This window comes from Propithecus coquereli, unplaced genomic scaffold (assembly GCF_000956105.1).
Source record: "Propithecus coquereli isolate 6110/MARCELLA unplaced genomic scaffold, Pcoq_1.0 Scaffold19, whole genome shotgun sequence".
Taxonomy (NCBI): Eukaryota; Metazoa; Chordata; class Mammalia; order Primates; family Indriidae; genus Propithecus; species Propithecus coquereli.
The window spans coordinates 8,665,514-8,686,996 of record NW_012143856.1 but is presented as its reverse complement, the minus strand read 5'-3'; the positions used below and the strand labels follow the sequence as shown (position 1 = coordinate 8,686,996).

Sequence of the window (21,483 nt, the reverse complement as noted above, 5' to 3'; positions counted from 1 at the left end):
TTGTAAAAAATGATTTTATTTTAGGTAACAATATAGCTGAAGAAACAAGTTTCAAATGTAATTTTGGAAAGAGGAGGAAGAAACCTTTGTAATTTCCATGAACAATTTCCAAATATTGGCACATTTATGTGGAGTAATAGTTTCTATTAAATTTTAAAAGTTTGCTTGACAATTTTAACATAGTAAACAATATTTTAAGTAGTACATTCTGTTCCTTGTAAAAAATGATTTTATTTTAGGTAACAATATAGCTGAAGAAACAAGTTTCAAATGTAATTTTGGAAAAAGGAGGAAGAAACCTTTGTAATTTCCATGAACAATTTCCAAATATTGGCACATTTATGTGGAGTAATAGTTTCTATTAAATTTTAAAAGTTTGCTTGACAATTTTAACATAGTAAACAATATTTAGATGAGAAAATTCAAATCCTCAGGCTAAGCCACCTGGCCTTAGTAATATGCCACAGACTTTAGGCCAATGCAGACCTGGTTTTGAATCTTGGCTTAGCTGCCAAGTATCCGGGTGGTCTTAGACTACTTCCCTTGTAACTCTCCTTAGTGGTCAGTTTCTTTGTCTCTGCCATGGCCTTATTGATAGAATCCACTTCATTTAGTAGCATCTGGTAAACACTTAGTGAATGCCAATTGTTTTGTTCCTGACTGGGCGACTTTGGTTGTTGAGTGAGTAGGACAAAGCACCATCTTTTAGAAATTTATATTTCCCTTATCTCTATGTTACCTTTATCTTTCATAAGAGGCAAGCAATAAAGGTTATCATATCATACAGTGATGACTTTAGGAAATTAAGCATAGTATTTTAATTATAGGTTGAGTATACCTTATCTGAAATGCTTGGGATCAGAAGTGTTTCGGATTTCAGATTTTTTTGGATTTTGGAATATTTGCATTATGTACTCACCAGTTGAGTACCTCTAATCCGAAAATCTGAAATGCACCAATGAGCATTTCCTATGAACACCTTGTCCATGCTTAAAGCATTTCGGATTTTGAAGCAATTCAGATTTTGGGATTTTTAGATTAGAGATACTCAAGCTACATTTTAAATATGAGAGACATACACTTTTTAAGGCCATTTGGAGGGAATTTTACTTTGCAATTATGAGTTATCCCCGGTATGACTTCTATATTTCTTCAAACTCCTCTATCTTTTCCACTTGTATTATTATTATTTAAATGTTGATGATTTAATTGCGGGATAGGAAGTTCATTTTTTTGTTATAGTGCAAATTGATAATTAGTTGATTTAAATACTGAGAGGGGATGGTCTTAAATTTTTTTCTTATCTGTTTCTTCTCAGAAGTCAGAGCTGTACTATCTTTAACTGCTCCTTCAAAAAAGAAGGAAGTTCCTTTTGCTTCCATGGTGTATGTTTTGTTTTTTAGATGTCACAAGATCTAAAGACTTAACATTAATTCTAAGGATGTGAAACTAGGAAAACTTACCCCTTTTCCTGTCAAAAATCAATCATCTCAAATATCTTTTGGAAATGTATGTACGGAAACTTTCATATGTATAAAGATTTTAAAAATGGATACCATTTATATTTATATAATAAATCTTGTGAATTTGTGGTTAAGAGTTTTAGGCTTATTACTTTATATGGTGATTCTGACTGTTACAAATGCTGTTTGTGACCAGGTATGACAGGCTTATGTTCTACTAGCAGTCAAGACCAGTTTTTAACTTATGCCACTCTTGCAATTTTTCCAGCTCTCCATAGTGTGTCTCAGCTTGCAAACCATATGACTTGCTAATATCACTACCCTGCGTATTATTCCGTATTATTTATTGGTGCTGTAAAGCATACTGTTTTTCCCCAAATATGACCATTTTGTTTGATGTTGACTAAAAGTGATTGATTTCATCTATAAATAGGGCCTTTTAGTCAGAGATTAAAGGGCTATTGAAGAGCTTTTTTCAGTATCTGATCTCAAGTCTTTTTTGTTAGCTGTTGTTTAGCAGTAATGAGTCATTTTTTTTTTCCCCTGCTCCCTTTTATGGTATTGTTTTATGATCTAAGTCTGCAGTCCCCAACCCCTGGGCCAAGGCCCGGTACCAGTCCGTGGCCTGTTAGGAAACGGGTCGCGCATCAATGCCTGAGCTCCATGCCACACCCCCCCCAACCCCTGGTCTGTGGAAAAATTGTCTTCCATGAAACCAGTCCCTGGTTCCAAAAAGATTGGAGACCACTGACCTAGGTAATATGTTGAGAAATTTCTTATTTTAAAATAACAAAACAATCTCACCAAGTATCTCGTAATTTTTGAAGCAAGCCTGCCTCTCAGATATAGTTGCCAATCATTTTCCCTTCTTTATTTGGTAAGGGCAGAAGACCTGTGGTTTGTTTCTACAGGCTATTAGGTTATTGAGTGATTGGATAAACATTGAATTAGGCTTAATCTATCAGAATTGTGCCTGCTGTCTCCTAGGAAAGAAGAATGTGGCAAATCCCCCTTAAGATGAAACCTTTCTTTACATTTGGGATATCTTTATTATAGATGTAGATAGCAACATTAATGATGATTATTTGCTATAGAAGTAATAATTTTACTGTTTACCACTGCGGATGTATCTCAAGTTCATGAGGCCAGATAAATGATGCTGTTATTTGAAGGACTTTATTGATTTTTGAATTTTGTGTCCATTCATCTTCTCTTGTTTTTTCTCACTGTAGAAGTTATTTCTCCTTGTGATTGTTATGTACATAGTACGGGAATACATTCTGGATGTTAAGAAGTCTCTTACCGCCTACAAACTGGACCCCTGTCTTACTCCTCTGTCCAGAAGGGAGGCGTTTTGGCGTAAGAGTGCTCTCTGTGGAGCCAGATAGCTGGGGTCTCACTCTCAGGTCTGTGACCTAGTAGCTTTGAACATTTAACAAGCTATTTAACCTTTAGTCTTCAGTTCGCTCAACTGTAAAATCATAGGATTGTTGTTGAAGCATTAGAACAGGGTATACTATGTAACAAACACTCATTGTATGTACCAGCAGGAACCACTGTTAACTTTGGCCCATAGTCTCTGGATATTTTCCTAGGCATGTGTATGTAAATATTATTATGCAGAATACAATCCCATTTATTCTGCCTCTAACATTTGCTAGACTAATGTCTTTTTCGTGCTTTTATTTTCAGCATTTACCACGGTGCTTGGAACACAGTAGGTTCCGTAGATATTTTTAATCAAAGAATAAAAGTAGTATAATGTGTTATATAAAACCAAAGAAACAAACAAGGTGGATGGGGAAAAGTTCTCAGATGTAGTTGCCAATTATTTTCCCTTCCTTATTTGTTAAAGGATAGAAGACCTGTGGTTAGTATCTATAGACTGTTCTGCAGGATCTTTTTTTTCTTCCACTGCTTAATATTTTCCATCAAGTTTTCTTGTTTATTTTGTTCTGGTCATGATGCTCGACTCTATTATTACTTCTAATAAAGTTTTCCAATTAATTCTCTGGGTTGGTGGGGGAACATAATCATTTTATGCAAACTGTAGTAATGTTGCCATATCCTTTCAAATGTTTATTCCTTTCTTTTCCTATTGGCTAACTCTTCCAGAATGATGCTAAGTAGTGATAGTGGAGAGCCTAGCATCCTTGACTCATTAAATTAGGACTAGGAATGCTTCTAGTGTTTCACACTTAGTTAACTGTTGGATTAAGTCAGATATTTTTCCGTATTAATTAAGTGCATCTGTGGACTTCCCCTCCCATCCACTTTGTTTTTTTCCTTTGGTTTTATATAACACAGGGTATGGCTTTTATTCTTTGATAAAAAAAAATCTGTCGAACCTACTGTGTGCCAGGCACTGTGGTAGATGCTGAAAATAAAGCCATGAAAAAGACGTTAGTCTAGCAAGTGTCAGAAGCAGGATAAATGGGATTGCATTCTGTATAATATTATATGAGCGTCTGGCCTAGCAAGTGTTAGAGGCAGAATAAAGTCTTTGGTAATTCACTCCTGTGATTTTATTATCCGTGTGCCAATTAGATTAGAAATCTGGCTTGTCCCTAGGAGGCAGAAGTCAGGGCTGGCTAGGGTGGGTCTGGGCTGCAGGCATCCTGGGGTCCACGTGAGGCACTCAGAAGATTTCCATGTAACTGTGATCCTGCTTGTGCTTCAAGTAATCTTGATTCACAGGCGATGTGAGCAGCAGCGTGGTGCAACAGAAAGCATGGCTTTGGAATTAGACTCATTAGTTCTGCCTGTTTCACTCTCTCTGCTCTTGGCTAACTAACTTAACTTCTTTAAACCTTAGTCTTCTTACCTGTGAAATGGGAATAGCAACACTTACTTCCAAGTTTGTTAAAATTAGAGATGATATGTGTAAAACTTCCAGTACTTGCTCAATAAATATTTTTATTATTACTACTCCTGCTACCTGTAGCTGAAAATTTAAAACTGTTAATGTTATTGCTATGATCATGTGTTTTCCTTTATGTCAGGGCCAGACCTCTAGTTTGGTACTTTTGCTCTGACCTTAACTTTGTGTGCCAAGGCTCAATTCTCCCCTCACACCCCCTCCCCCACCTGTTCCTTGTTCTTGTGTATCCCATTTGTGCGTACTTAAAAGCTACAATGCATGCTGTGGGTTGTTCAACAACTTCTTACTATATATTGTAAAGTACCAATATGAAAAGCTGCCTGTTATTACCCCTGAAGACCCCAGCACTATTTTATAGTGTTTGGGATGGCGAAGTACTTTCCATTAGTCGTTCTCAGTGGTGTGCCTCCAGGGTGGTACCTGAGCCTTCCTAATGGATATCTGAAGCCAATAGCTAGAGATCCAATAGCCTCAAGGCTATGCTGTGTGGAGGGTGGGAAAAATTACCTTCTCAAGTTCATTTGACACACAAGTTTTGCTTTATCTATTTGGTTTATTTTCAAGAGTTATGTTGTGGCAAGAGCTCCATTACTTAGCTGAGTGAGCTTGAACAAGTTATTTGCCATCTCTGTGCGTTGGTTTCCTTACCTATAAACTGGGGATAATAATAATAGCTCATAGGTTGTGAAGATTAAAAGAAATAATTCCTGAAACACATTTATTGCAATGAATTATTTGAATAAGCACTCAGTAAATGTTAATTATCTTTGTTGCTATCACCTGTCAGTTTAAGATATCATTATTGATTTTGAGAGTGATTATATCCATAACTTAATCCATAAGTTATATTTTAAATTTTCATTAGAAGTGACTGTGGAAAGATTTACGTTTCAGATCAAGATGTTGAGACTTTTTGTGGTGTCTGTTTGATCAATTATAAATCCTAAGACTTTAGTAATGACTAGAATAAGCTATAACTGTTGCAGAAAACCTATTCTGAAAAATTGATTTTTGATCATAAGAGAAGCCCTTTATTTGATCAGGGCTAGTCTCTTTTAGCATCCACAGTATTTTACAAGATTGCGCACAGGGCATTGCACCTAATGAGTACCTGATAGAGAGATTTTTTTTTCTTGTGTCCAGAGAATTGCCTTACATCTTTACTGCCTATCAAAGCTCCAAATCCAGAATATATTCTAACAGTAAAGCTGAGACGATGGTCCACTGCAGTTGGCAACACCCACTACCTTGCGGTAGGGGGAGGAGCAGTGCCCCAGAAGAGGTAGGGGAGCTGCTCCTAGATGAAGGGGAGTGGTGGGCAGACCCTGTCTGAGGGCTGAGAACCATCCCTCTTGGACAGGACTTGGGATTTACTGCTGGCCGTGCATCTTTGAACTTCCCCTTTCCTGTGTTCCATTGGAAGCCTCTCCCATCTGCCTTTCTTATTTATACATAGTTATTCAGATATTGAGATGTCACCCAAATGCCTGCAGAAAAATGGAAAAAAAAGAAAACGATAACAAAAATTCCCATAGTTCCACTGCTGAAGACAAATTCTCTCTGAGAAGTTAGCACAAGTCATTGTAAAACTTCTGTGGTAGTATCTTATTGTTTTTTAACAAATAGGCACAGAAGCTGCCTATTCCTTCATCTGTACCATTCTAACATCTCAAGGATAGGTAATAGCAAGCTACTTAATATTCAGAAAGGAGTGGACACTGCACTGTTGGAATCTGGCCAATATTGGAAAATGTTTATTGGTTAAAAATAGATTTTGGAATGTGTAACTTTTTATAGGCATAATAGATATGAACACAATTTCTGTGCTGAAACTTTATAATTTAAAAAGCTCAGTCTTTTCAGCAGCATTGTACTTAAAGTTTTTATCTCTGGTTTTGGTAATTCACTTAATTCCTAATAATCAGAAATTGAGACCACAGCTGCAGGCCTGTCTTCAAGTTAAGATCTCAAATGTCAGTAAACTGGGACACTGATGTATGCTCATCTGCCATGAGGGATGGCAGGTTCAGGTAAATAGACTGACTTACTCCTCCGCATTGCTTTTACGAGTACTTGTCTTATAGACTTTTCTCTCTAGAAGGTGAACTTTTTGAGGATAGGGACCAGGTCTTTAAAAATTTTTGTTTCCTCAGTGCCTAGCATATCATGGGTACTTAAACAAACAAAAAAAGCACTTAATAGGGTGCTTTTGGAAGTCAATTGACTCCTTTTTGGGATTTGTTTTCTAGCACATTACCCCAAACCAGATGTCATATCTGGATGTGCTCAAAAGAAGTCATTTCTTTTATATGTTCTTTTCTATACATCTCTAGGTCAAGCAGGGCCCATCACCTACATTGGGTGAGTCCAGTCACTGAAAGATAGTGCACCTTTTCATATTTATTAGGTTTTTATGAATCTATGTCAGGAAATTACCAAGGACCAAAACCCTTCAGCACAAATTTATAGCATATTGTTGTCTAATTTTGAAGATGCAGGGAAAAATTAAAATCTTTTTAAATGTAGATATGATAACACATTACTGGTTAGGCTAATAAAAACTGATAGTATTTTTAGGGTAACTATTTTTGTTCTCTTTAATATTCTAAATGTATAAGCATGTGGTGCTTCACTGGATAGACCTTTATATTTTTATTGCTCAAATACAGGCAGAAAATCCTTCCAGTTTGCTTTCTTTTTTAAACATTTTGTTCAAACTTTATATATGTTAATTGAGTGATTTGCGTTGTTTTATATTAAGACACTCAGAACTCCCTTTGAGATATCTGCCCCAGATAACTTATGTTTTTGATTTAACAATGTGTTTAAATGACCAGATTTTGGGTAGGATGTATAAAAAATCTTAGAATAAACGTATTTTCATGATCTGAATTGTTTGCTAGTATCTAAAGCTAATCAGGGATTCTTATTCTGAGATTCTTGGATGCCTTTTCAGACTCCATAAACCTGAAATGTTGTGTTGAATTAATGCATGTGTGTGTGTATGTGTGTGTATATATATATATATATTTTCTTCCAGGGAGTATGCTCACAACTATATCATAATAATGAGTTTATGGATTCTAAAGCATTAAGAACTTCTCACGTAAGCTGCGTGTGGTGGTACATGTCTTTAGTCCCAGCTACTTGGGAGGCTGAGGCAGGAGAATCGCTGGAGCCCAGAAATTCCTAACCAGCCTGGGTAATATATCGAGATCCTGTCTCAATCAAAAAAAAAAGTCTCACCTAGCATGTCAGTGCTAAAACTGCGATTACCCAGTTTTTCTGGCATGATATTTATACGTGTGGGCAATTATTAAAAGCTTGCAGTTGATGTTCCACTGGTTGGCGAGGACACTCTAAAAGGAAAGGACAGCTTGCACAGAAGCGTGCTCTCCCTGCTGACTCCCCGTCGATTCATGTCACTTGGGTCCCTGAATTCCTCTCATCCTCAGTCACTGGTGCCCGTTTCTAGGCTTGGCAACTGTGGCTGATCGTTCCAATGACCCGTCGTATTGAGCCCTACAGAGACCCAGGGTGCTGTCCTTTGTTGACTGTGTCTGCTTTTAATTGTTCCTCTTGATGCTTGGCTGTCATTTTTCATGTCTGTTGTTTGCAATGTGATGCATCTTTGATCAGCATTCCAGCCTCCCCTCTGGTTTGTTCCTTCTGCTTTCTTGTTGGAGTGTGTCATTTGGTGACTGGCTTGTTAGGATTACAACTTAAACGAGGTGGTGAGGGAAGGCCTTAGGGTGCCAGCAGTGGGATGTCAAGCTGTTCTTGATGTTGAGTGCTCATTTTCCCTTTCTTTTGGGTTTTGAAATTGAATTCCAGAGAATTGATGGGGCTAGGTTATGGTGCTGTGTAAATGAAGGCATCTACAAGGAAACTCTAATTTTCTTGGGATTGTCACAGATTTAGTGTAAGGCTGTGGTCACCAACACCCTGGCTGTGGACCGGTACTGGTCCGGGGCCTGTTAGGAAGGAACCGGGCCACACAGCAGGAGGTAAGTGGCAGGCAAGTGAGCCAAACTGCATCTGTATTTACAGCTGTTCCCCATCACTCACATCATCACATAAGCTCCGCCTCCTGTCAGATCAGCGGTGGAATTAGATTCTCATAGGAGCAGGAACCCTGCTGTAAACTGTGCATGCGAGGGATCTGGGTTGCGTGCTCTTTATGAGAATCTGATGCCTGATGATCTGAGGTGGTGGTGCTAGTGCTGGGGAGCGGCTGCAAATACAGATCATCATGAGCAGAGAGGTTTGACTGCACAATAAATGCAATACACTTGAATCATCCCAAAACCATCCCCCCACCCCCGGTCCGTGAAAAATTGTCTCCCATGAAACCAGTCCCTGATGCTAAAAAGGTTGGGCACCCATGCCATAAGGGATTTCTGAGTAAGTGATTTCCTTTCTGATGACTAAATTTTTACTCCTTATATTCCAATTAAAAATGATTTGGAAACATTTTCTAAAACTGCTATAATAAAACATGGGAAAAAAGCCTTAAAGCTTTAGCTATTCTGTTGCTTGCTTCCTGACTCTTTTTGGGTGAATGCTTCATTTGATATGGCTGCTACCCGTTTCTTTTGGTCATTAGGTTGCCCCCAACGACGAAGCTGTGGTGACGTTATTGTGTGAATGGGCCGTGAGCTGCAAACGGTCAGGCAAGCACAGGGCCATGGCTGTGGCAAAACTCCTGGAGAAGAGGCAAGCGGAAATCGAGGCAGAGGTAGGTTCAGTTTTCTTTACACTTGTCGAATGATAATTTAAAAATGCCATTTGGGAGGATACTTTTCTCTTATCCTCATGCTGGTTTTTGCTCTTGAGGGACAAAAGGGAGGATGTATAAATTCGCATAAAGAGGATTCAATAGTAGGATCTCTCTAAGCTGATGCAGCCAGTAATTTATATTCCAGACTAATTTTAAAATGTATTTTTAAAGTAAAATTTTAACATCTGATGTGGACAAAGGAAATTCATTTTGTGAGGTTGAGACACACACACACACACACACACACAATATGCATACACATATACACGTGCAAATGTAGATAAAATACATCAACTTTTATGCAGTTTACAGCTATATAATGTTTTAGTGGATTTGGAAATACTTTCTTGTGGAAATTATGATTATGAGATTATAAATACCAATTTTTATTGCTTTTGAGCTTATGTTCTGGCCCCAGAGAGAGTAATCAAAGCCTCAGCAGTAAATTACAAAGGAAAAAACAAAGCTAACTTCATAAACATTAACTTTTTTTGAAGGGAAATTTTCTAAATGAGGCTTCTTATCTGTCTGTAAACTTTAGCAGGGACAGCTACAGGGTGTATGTGATCCGATGAGGCCCTTGTCATCTGTCACCTGGGCAACTTTGAGGCCTCCTACCCCTCCTCTCTTTCCTCTCTTGTTCCCACGATCCTCTACACAGCAGCCAGTGATCTTTTAAAATGTAAACAGATCGAATCGTCCCCTTAGTGAGACTCTCATGGCTCCTGACCGTGGCCTGTGGAGCCACTCTTGAGCTGGCCCTTCCTGCCTTTCCCACCTCATCTTGGACCTTTTTCCCTGGTGTCCCAGCTCCAGCCATGTTGATTTTTTTGTTCCTCTAACACATAAAATTCACTTTTGTCTTGGGGCCTCTGCTCTTATTTTTTTCTGGGTGGTGCACTCTGCTCCCTAGTCTTTTGCATAGACAGCTTCTTTCTGGCATTCCCATTTCAGGAAGTGTCTCTTCCTTCCAGTGTTCCTAGCTCAACATGTGTCACCTTGGGGAGGTCTTCCATCACCATGTGATCTAAAGTTTACAGCACCCGCCCCTTTGCCACTCTTTCTCACATCACTCTCCTGTGCCTTCCTCATTGCAACGCACATTAATCTAGTTGATTTGCTTGTTGTTTAATGCCTGCCTTCCCCTCTAGAAGGTAAGTGTGACAGCAGGGACCTCACCCATTTGTGCAGCGTGTGTCTTTGGCATCCAGAATCGTGCTCAGGGCATGGTAGATGCTCAGAAGATATTTGTTGCATGCCCGGATAAACCTTAGCTGGTTCTCTGTATTGCTGATAATACACCTACTTCCTGTGAAGCTATAAAAAAAGAAATAGAAGGAACATTTTTGCAGACATCGCTCTCTTTCTGTTGGGAAAACGATGTTCACAAAAAACAAAAAATCATATTGTTGAAATTGTGGCGTGAAGATCCAAGGGTGGGAAACCTGTGGCCTTCCGATTTCAAGATTGTTCTTTTTTAAGCACCAAAGGAGACAAGGAAAGCGTCATCTTTCTCTGCTGCACCCCTTTAAATAAAAAGATTTGTTCCTGTAAAATTTGGGTTTAGTCAAAAAGCCGCACTTAAGGCCGCAGGTGGCCTATTATACAATGTGCAAATTAGGAAAGCCTTTTATTGCTTTTTTCAACAGATTAGGAATAGATACACTATTCTATGGTGAATTCCAATGCATAAACTTTAGTAACTAAAGTTGAATTTCTCAAATATTTCATTGCTTTTTCTACATTCTGTGTATATGTTTTTATACCTCTTTTTCCTCCCTGTTTTCCAGAACACATACACACACCACTTTGAGAAGAGGTTCATAGATAGATTACTTTGTAATTTTAATAGGCTTGAATGTATCTATATCTAAAAATGTATTCTTTCAGAGATGTTTAAGATAACTGATTTTTATTAAACATCGCCATCTTTAAAACTTGCCCTTTGCAAATAGAGGATAGATTGGAGAAATGACATCTTAATGTAATATTCTTAATATAATTAATATTTTAAGATTAAGGAATAAATAATGAAAATGGGCATGATTAAAGGAATATCTAAAAGAATAGAAAATGAGGTTCTGATTGCTACTAAGCTGTTTCTTTTCTGATCTTTTAGTAAGTTCTGTATTTAGGAATGTAGAAGTTAACTTCCCTAGAGGTATTTCATGAACTGTGGTGATTCCCAGAGATTCTGAGAGATCTTATTGTTGTAGCGTGATGATTAAGTGAAAAGATCTTACAAGAGGAATTATGTTAGCTTTCTCATTTGACACCACACTTCTCCAAACAGACTCATAAATACACCCTCCTGATGAAACCACACAAGTACAAAAAATCAAATTCAATATGTGCTCAAATATTTCCCAGGAGAATAGTTAAACATGAGTTATTTAAAAACTAAGACAACCTCAAATTATTTTTAGCAATTTTGCCTAAGCATAATGGGTGGTTTATTGTGCCGTTATATATTTAGTGGACACTCATACACTCATACAGCACTGTGTGGAGTTTATAATTCATGTGAATAATGTTTTTCAGGGAAGTTCTTTGAAATCATTTGAATTTTTCTGGGGTAGTTTTCTTCAGCTTTTAGAAATTATTCACCTATGATACATGGTCCTGAAATAAGTATGAAAATCTTAATTTTCCATGTTTTATCTGAGAAGTTAAATGTTAATCAAAAACTAACAAATTTATGACCCATTATGACTATACTTATCCTGTATACTTAACTGTGATTATTTATTTTTAATCTGTAGAGATGTGGCGAATCAGAAGTCTTGGATGAGAAGGAGTCTATTTCTTCAGCCTCTCTTGCTGGATCTAGTTTGCCTGTTTTCCAGAATGTTCTGCTAAGGTTTTTAGATACACAGGCCCCCTCATTATGTAAGTAAAGAAAGCTCTTTGCTTCTAGATCTTAAATAAGAGATTAACGTTTTTTTTTCTTTTTAGTTGATTTCTTTTTTTTCTTTCAACCCCATCTTATTTAAGGTTCTTGGCACTGAATATATTGTATTTTTTACTGAGTAAAATTTTGTGGCATGTTTTTAATGGAGACTGTTAGACAATTTTAAAAAGAGTCAAGTTTCAAAGACTTTAAAATTTCCATATTCTAATAATTTTAAAAAGTCACCACATTCCTTCATATTTGGGATACTATTTTCCCTTTCATATTTTTTTTACCGTAACAGAGTAGCTAAGGTATTGTGACATTTGTCTATATATTCTGATTTGGAATTTTCTCTTTTCGAGCTGTTTTCTAAATTTCTAATTTTCTAACTCCTGTTTTTAAAAGTGGGTAAGAAATATCAAACAACAGTACTGTATAACCAGGGCCTTGTTACAAGGAAATAATTTATAAAGGTGTTTGGCTGCTTCGCTGTACTCTTTTGGATGTTCATGTTATCTCAAGCTCTTTTTCTGTCTTTTATGTTATTGTTGGTTGGGAGTCGAGAGTTTGTGAAGAAACAACCACCAGTGGGTTCAGACTGTGGTGGACACTTCTGAGAAGTCACTTGTGTGAACTACGCAGGCTCAATATTATTGTGAGATTTTCATATGATAAAATATAGGAGGGAGGATCTTAGGATAGATAGAGATGGAACAACAGAAACATGGCAAAAGTGAAAAGTGATAGAATGGGGTGCGGGGGTGGGGGAGGGAGACTTTTGGAGAAGAAAGAGGGAAAGCAGCAAGTAATAGTGTTGCTTCTGAAACCTCTGAGGAGGGACCTCGTTTGGGGTTGAGTGAGGCCTGAGGGTGAGGTTCTTTGAGACAAAGGGATCTTCCTTAATTGTGGTGTTCTAGGCTAGAGGGAGAGTAAGTGCTAAAGCCAGGGCAGTGGTTGCGATATAGGGAGCCGTGATTGATACCTGGTGAAGGAAGGAGAAAAATGAAAGGACGGAGGAGATCCCTGACAGCAGGAAATGTATTGTCAGGCAGGGAAGTTTGCAGTTCTAACTTATCCTGGGGGAGACAGACGTGTGCCCCTTGCTTTTCCCTCTTCCCATCCCCACTCCTGTTCTCTTGTTGGGAAAAACTTCCCCTTTCTTTGCCTTTGCTAGTTCTGGCTCTCATTTACTGTCTGTCAGAGAAAGCCGTTGCATTTCTCTGAGAGAGGCTGCTCATCACTGAATTTGGTAGTGGGTGGGAGGAAATATTTAGACTTAAGGTTTAGGGAACTGAGCTTAGTGTTCCCTGGGTAAGTCTTTCTGTCTCCTCTTGGTATTTGTGAATGTGATGGTACCAGGAATTGAGCTTTGTAGGCCAGTCTTAAAAATTTTTAACCTTATCTTAAATGTACAGATAAAAAGCTTTAGAGTGTAGTTACAATATTGAAAGTCATGATGTGTGTTGAATAGACTGTTTATGAATAAAAAAAATATCCAGAACGCCATCTGTCCTTTTTTTTCTAGTTTCCTTCAGTGGATCCCACTTACTGTTTTTTTTTGAATGCCATTTATATTGTGGTTGTATTGAAAAGTCTCTCCATACCTCACCACCAGTATGTGGACATAGTCAAGTTATAAAAAGTAGTCAAGAGATGTTTTATTGATTTTTTTTTTTGATTGAGATAAAAAATATATATGTAATTTACCATCTTTACCATTTTTAAGTGTGTAGTTCAGTGATGATAAATACATTTATATTACTTTTTTCCCCCTTCCTCCTTCCCCCACTTGTCCCCTTCCCGACCTCTGGTAACCACCATTCCACTCTTTATCTTCATGAGATCCACTTTTTTAGCTCCCACATATGAGTGAGAACATGCCATATTTGTCTTTTTGTGCTTGGCTTCTTTCACTTAACATAATGGCCTCCAGTTCCATCCATGTTGCTGCAAATAACAGGATTTCATTCTTTTTTGTGGCTGAATAATATTCCATTGTTTATACGTACCACGTTTTCTTTATCCATTCATCCATTGATGAGCACTTAGGTTGGTTCCATATTTTGGCTATTGTGAATAGTGCTGCAATAAACATGGGAGTGTAGATGTCTCTTCAATATGATGATTTTCTTTCCTTTGGATAAATTCCCAGTAGTGAGATTGCTAGGTCATATGGTAGTTCTATTTGTAGTTTTTTGAAGGAACCTCCATGCTGTTTTCCGTAGTGGCTGTAGTAAGTTACATCTCCCTCAACAGTGTACAAGGGTTCCCCTTTCTCAACATCCCTGCCAGCATCTATAATTGGCTGTTCTTTTGATAAAAACCATTCTAACTAGGGAGAGGTAATATCACATTGTGCTTTTCATTTGCATTTCTCTGATGATTAGTGATGTAGAGCTACTTTATTAGGAAAGCCAGGAAACAGCAGTCTATCTGTGCTTACGTTCTTTTTTTTTAACCTGAAATTTCACATAATTTGTACTTAAATAGTTGTTTATTTGTTAGGGACTACAATCTTTAAACTTAAAATTGTGCTTGGCACATTGGATACTATTTTTCAATTATAGGGGACAATGAAACCTGCCTGTCAGTTCTGTACAAAATGCTAGTGCCTCAGTAAATCTTTTATTTAAAAAAAAAAAAAAAAGAATTGTGAAAAGTAGGGAAAATGTCGTTAGTCCTTAGTAATTGGTTGTTTTTTCAACTGGGTCAAGCAATTCTTGATTGAATTTGTCTCTCTATAGCGGATCCAAACAGTGAATGTGAAAAGGTGGAATTTGTGAACCTGGTGCTGCTCTTTTGCGAGTTCATCCGCCACGATGTCTTCTCCCACGATGCATACATGTGTACCCTCATCTCTCGTGGGGACTTGTCAGTCACTGCCTCGACCAGGCCTCGGTCACCAGCAGGGGAAAATGCAGATGAACACTATTCAAAGGACCATGATGTGAAAATGGAGGTATGGCCCTGGAGATAATTCCCCCTACCACCAAAAAAAAAAATCAAAAAACTAAACTGCTGTGGAACCACTTTGAGATGGATTACTTAGTGGTAGAAGGGTGATGGTTTTTTGTTGTATTCTCTTGCTATCAAATACAAAGCTCATTTATCTCTACTCCTCACATAGGAAGGATATTAGACTACAGCTTATGTCTTCCAGAATTTTCTTTTGGATACTGTAAAGCTGTTAATGAAAAGATTTCACAGATGGTAAAATTTTTCATGGGATTAGAATTGTATGCTTTGAATTCTATATGTTTCTAGTTTCTACTTTTTCTTTAATGTTGTGTCTCAAAACTGGACTTGTTTTGACTCTAAATTCTCAGCTGAGTTTTCATTCTAAGAATCATTGTTTCCCCAATGTATTGTTCATTACTTATATTATTCTTTTGTATGTAGTGGGAAATTCTGTGTTAGTCATAACACATCATGTTTTCATTTTAGTTAATTAAAAATGTAATCTCTCTTTCTCAAATGTTGTAGAAGTGTTCTTTTCAACAAATTGTTTTATGCTATAAATTTAACTTTATAATTTCCTACCAAAATGTGATATTTTGGACATTGCTCCATTGCTCCATAACTGAAATTTTCAAGGCAAAAAGATGAAGGTGGTGATGGGAAATAGTAGAAAATAGTGAGAGTTTGTGACAATTCCTTAGAAGCTTCATATTGGTTCTGTGGGAGTGTAGGCATATACCATATGATATTTTAAAAACAGTGTTTCTACTTGTAATTAAAAACCTGATATTAGAATTGCAAACATTGATTCATAGTTGTACTCTTAAGATTTGTTTTCCAAATGGTACAGGGTTTTTAAAAATTATTTTTTAGTATAAATACTTCGGTTTCTTAATTTATCCATAGTAGAAGTTACAAGGGTGAAAACTAAAGTTCCTTTACCTGTTTACTTGTTTTCTGTGCTTCTGCTTTTTCTTTTGAAATTCTTGAATTTCAAGATATAATCTTAGATTTTTCTTCATAAGAAAAGTTAGTATGTGACAGGGAATAGCCCAAAGAAGGCAATTGTGGCCCATTTGTTTTCTATCAGAAAGTCTGTGCGCTCTTCCCTTAAAATGCCATGGGAGTGAAACTTTCTCATCATGAGGGAAAAGAATGTGATTAATCAAAGCAATGCATATCTTAAAGCTTCCTTCAGTTTTTTGGGAGAGAAAAGGCAATGGGGGAACAAAAGACATAGATAGGATGGTTGAAAATATCACTATCATGTTTTAGCTTCAGTTTCTTAATAAATTCCAAAATTACAATGTTACTTTCTTTCTCTGGCAATTATCAGGAGCAGAGTATTATGGCGCATATGGGCATTGACTCAGGAACCACTAACATTTTTGATGAAGTAGACAAGAGTGACTTTAAAACTGACTTTGGTTCGGAATTTCCAGTAGGTTCAACCTTCGATTCTTATTGACAGTTAACCCACTCACTCCCACTCCAACTTGTCTCCATCCTTCTGTTTCTTACCATGTACCACAATGACTCTTTTGCTTGTGATATAAATCTGCTTAAGGTGTAATTATCATCTCATGCAGCTCACTTCGGTTCTTCCTCAGTTTTGGTTGCATTGCAAATTATGATACTCCTGTCCTCCTAGTTGGCTGTCTGGCTCTTTTGTTCATTTTGAAATCATCATTTCTCAGGAATGCCTGAATGTAGTTTCACCGTGACAGTTGATGTTGATTTGCTATGTTTGTCTTCAGCTTCTAAATAATAGCCTTCATGGCTTTGGACTTGTTATACCTTCTTCTACTTTACCTCATTATAATTATAATGTGTTCTACCTGTGAATCTCACTGTATAACTTTTTATAAAAATTATTTTGGGTATAGACTGAAACCTTTATGTCTATTATTCATTAATCTCATTAGTTAGGCTGGGTGCAGTGGCTCACGCTTATAATCTAGCACTCTGAGAGGCCGAGGTGGGAGGATCAAAGTCAGGAGTTTGAGACCAGCCTGAGCAAGAACGAGACCCCGCCTCTACTAAATATAGAAAAAATTAGCTGGATATAGTGGTGCATGCCTGTAGTCCCAGCTATTCTGGAAGCTGAGGCAGGAGGATCACTTGAGCCCAGGAGTTTGAGGTTGCTGTGAGCTAGGCTGACACCATGGCACTCTAGCCCGCTCAACAGAGTAAGACTGTGTCTCAAAAAAAATAAATAAATAATGTATATGTTTTTGTAGGAGATGTAGCCGTATAAGGAAAACACCTGGAAGTCTGCTTTTACCTTTGGTTCTCTAGGTAGTGTAGATAAATATCTTATGTGTGTACTTGTCATTTTCTCATCTTCAGAATGGGAGGGGTGATATATTGACAGATTCCTACTGATCTGAATATGACTTTTGTGGAAATTGACAAAATTTCTTCATATTTTTTGCTCAGTAAAGTAGGAAAAGGTATTATTGTATGAGCGTCTTGTGTGTTTGTTCTGGTTTGTAGCACTGTGGTTAGTTTCGCTCTTTCATTTACAATCTCCAACATTTGTTTTACATGACTTAGATTTTTTCTCCCATGCCTGGAGAGTCCTGTGAGAATGCCAATAATTCCTTGGGCAGAAGAATGTCTGTTAATTGTGAGAAGTTGGTGAAGAGGGAAAAGCCAAGGGAATTAATTTTTCCATCTAATTACGACCTCCTTCGTCACTTGCAGTATGCAACACATTTTCCTATACCTCTGGTAAGTCATTGCTTCAATTAATTTACACCATGATTATTTTATTAGGATATCATTAACTCTTGAATGTCAGATTATTCAACTAATTTCTTGACTGATGCATAATGATAGCAGGTATGTTTGTTTTTGCATTTGCTACTACTTTTGTTATAATTCTGATCTTAGAGCTTATGTACTGATGTAGCTCAAATTTGTGGTGTGATATTACTAGCTGTTTTAATTTAGAAAACGTAATTTTCTATATTAATATCCTTAAAGAGCATTTGACTCACTGCAAATGATGTCTAAATGTGTTTTTCTACTTCAATTTGAAAGTAACCTTACTGAGTAGCTTTTACGTGTACTGTGTTATAGTAGATACTTTTGGTATTCTATAGATGAGTAAGAATTTTGAGGCACAGAATAGGAGGGAGACAAACATCTATAAATGACAAACCGTCAAGTAAGTGCAATAATTGAGTAAAAACTCAAATACCCACTGGAAAGTGAACCATTTGACATTCCTGAATCTCTTCCACTCTCAAAGAATGAATATTGGAGGGAAAGAGATCATTTGGTTGAGAAATTGGGAAGACTTCATAGAAAAGCTTATATATGAGATAGATTTGGGTTTGAACCTGTTGAATTTAAGACCTGGATAGCAAATGGGCAATGGTTGGCAGGAAATTTAGTGTTTGAATTTTAGCAAAGTCATGTGCTTTATTCTAAAGGGAAACAAAGTTAGTTTTTTGATATTAGTAATCAAAATTGGGCCAAAATCTGAAAACATTGTTTTATTATATTTTCAATTCACCCATCTGCACACCGATCAAAACAATCTTTATTTTTGGTTTCACTAACTTTTTTCCTGGAATTTTATGTTAAGTGCAATTTCAGTGAGTCATTTTTTTGATTGAGTGCTACTTTTATATATCAAAAATGTAATTGTAGGTATATTATGTTATTTCTGTGTCTGTGAGGAGTTTTTTGGTTTGCAAACTAAATATTTTGTTATTTTTTTGTATTTTGGAACATCCTCTTTGAGATGACTTTCAAAATTACCAAACCCATATTTTTTTCTTATTATAATTAAAAATCTCTTTGTTAATTTTTCTACGTCCAGAGCTGTGTCAAAACTTGCTAAAATTCGTTCTTGTTCATCACTGCCTGAATATATCTATGGTTTTCAACTGTTACCTGTAGATGTCACTCATTTTCAATGTAATGGAGTGATCTCACAGTTTATTTCGGGGAGCAGAGGAGGTGACCTTATATTTTAGAGATGTATCCTGAAAAATTCATGGATGAAGTATCATGGTGTCCGGGATTTGTTTTAAAAATATTCAGAATAAAAAAGTAGAAGATGTTAAAGTCTGGAATTTATTTAATAGCAATGTATGAGTATTAACTTCTTAGTTTTAACAGGTGTACTGTCCTTGTAAGTCGTTAACATCAGGACAGAGTCCGTGAAGGCCCTGTGTGAACTCTGGTTACTATCTTGCAGCTTTTCTGTGAATCTGAAAGTATTCCAAAATAAAATGTTTATTTAAAAAAAAAGAAGGAGGTAAATAAAACAAATGTGGAAAAATGTTGAAAATGGTTGAAACCAACTGAGGGTTATTTGCTTCTCATATAACCCTCAGAGCTTTGGAGGTCTCCCACATCCATGTGTCTGGGTGTCACAGCAGGACACTAGCATCAGCTTCTTTATCCCATGGTTCATCTGGCCTTGGCTTCACTGTCATTTCCAGCTTTTAGCATTCTAAGAACTATTTCCTTAGAGTAAAGAGCTTGCATGATTTCTAGTTACCAGGTCTCATGATGAATCATGACGTAATTAAACTGTGATGCCATCATAAAAGAACTGCTAGACAGTTGATATTATAGGGTGCAGTTTTTTTTTTTAGACAGAGTCTCACTCTGTTGCCTGGGCTAGAGTGCCATGGTGTCAGCCTAGCTCACAGCAACCTCAAACTCCTGGGCTCAAGCAATCCTTCTGCCTCAGCCTCCCGAGTAGCTGGGACTACAGGCATGTGCCACCATGCCTGGCTAATTTTTTCTGTATTTAGTAGAGACAGGGTCTCGCTCTTGCTCAGGCTGGTCTCGAACTCCTGACCTTGAGCGATCCTCCCCCCTGGGCCTCCCAGAGTGCTAGGATTACAGGCCTGAGCCACCGCGCCCAGCCGGGTGCAATTTTATAATAGCCTTCTACCACCAGTTTTCCTAAACCCCACTTTACTGTGAGCGCAATTCAGCGGAAGCCATCAGCAGGGGAAACAAAAGGATATGCTTAAATACTAATATAATATTGACTTTAGGAATACTATTGAGAGTCTGGTTTTTTTCTTAATAAAAAGGGAAAATCTGACAGACCTATCATGTATATGAGGAGAATATAAGAATATGGGGAAAATATTTTTTATTTCTCCTGTCTCTAATATGGCCCTAGTGAGTGAAGTCCAAAGAGAGAAGACTAAAGGGGACATTACCAAAGATTCAGAAAATAAACTAGTTTCATGTATTCTGTTACATGAGTAATGTCATGATCTGCCCATCAGTAAGACAAATATTTTAAACTACCAGCAAACACAGGTTCCGGTGGATAGGCATTCTACCACCCTATAACAGGTAAGTCATTTGTACTGTGTCAGATGTGTGATGCTGCTGGGAGTTTTTGTCATTACTAGTAGCTGGCTAGATTTTGTGTATCACTTAACCGTATTAATGTTTTGCAGTAGGCACTTTGTGCATTTTCACATTTGTTATTCACATTCCCACTCATAATATATTTGCGAAATTGTAGATGGGAGTTTCAAGCTTCAGAAAATAACTCTTCAAATGCAAAAATGAATTTGGAAACACACTTGTTTTCTTAGCTTCCAGGAACACCATTTCTTAATCATTGCAGCTAATGCAAATGGATTACCAACTGTTTTTATATGGGCTTTTACTAATGAAATTAAAAACAAACAACAAATCTCATGTATGCTTATCTAAAATCTCCAATCTTCTTTTCCCTAATGAGTCTTTCTTTTTTTAATGCCATGTATTAAATCCTTTCTGCATAACCTGCAGCAGACAGAATTCGATCAAAGGGTTGTGACCCTGAGAGCTGGTGTCACCCATACTTTAAACTGCTGGCCCACCACATGGAGTGAGGCTCATCTTTTTGCATTAGAGTGACACCATTCAGCTCAGCCTGTGCTACTTTCCTAATGTGGCCTTGCTATGTGGAATAGGTGTGTCTATTTTAAGACGATTTGATTGGTGCTATTTTTCCATACCTTTGATGTGAGTTACTAGTTGCAAAACAGTAGTTTCAGCAGTTAGTTTAATTTAACAGCTTCCCCTGAAAATGTTATAGGGCCTGTTTATTTCATATTACTGTGATATAAAAATAAGAAATCACTAGATTTATCATTACTAACAATAGGAAGCCTTTATTTATAACCAGTAGGTAGAATATAATACATTAAAATTATCCATGTATTTCCAGAAGCCTTTTTGCAAATAAATGTTTTTAGTTATTGTGTTAGAAAAAATCAGTTATTATAAATTAGAGGAGTAGTGAGCTGAAAGGTTACCATCTTGAAGTGATAGATTAAATAAAAGTAAATCAGGCACAGGTTGTTTCATGTGAGTGCTTTTATTTTTTAAAATGGTCTAAAGGCCTTTAAAATTGTGTTGCTGAAGGACTTTCTGGCAACTTACATCGAGATTGTTTTATATATTTTTATCAAGAAGTCAGGTCCAGGCATTTAAGTGACTATGTCATGAATACCTCTGGGTCTATGTCATA

General features: G+C 37.1%; 1 protein-coding gene across 1 annotated transcript in view; it reads left to right on the top strand.

Moving 5' to 3' along the window:
- Window positions 1–21,483, top strand: part of MED12L (mediator complex subunit 12-like) — a 317,020-nt gene that overhangs the window by 79,843 nt on the left and 215,694 nt on the right. Inside the window, exons 11-14 of the mRNA XM_012642930.1 lie at window positions 8,951–9,082; window positions 11,887–12,013; window positions 14,762–14,976; window positions 17,532–17,708. Of these exons, the coding sequence (XP_012498384.1) occupies window positions 8,951–9,082; window positions 11,887–12,013; window positions 14,762–14,976; window positions 17,532–17,708 (651 nt within the window). The remainder of the gene's footprint in view (window positions 1–8,950; window positions 9,083–11,886; window positions 12,014–14,761; window positions 14,977–17,531; window positions 17,709–21,483) is intronic.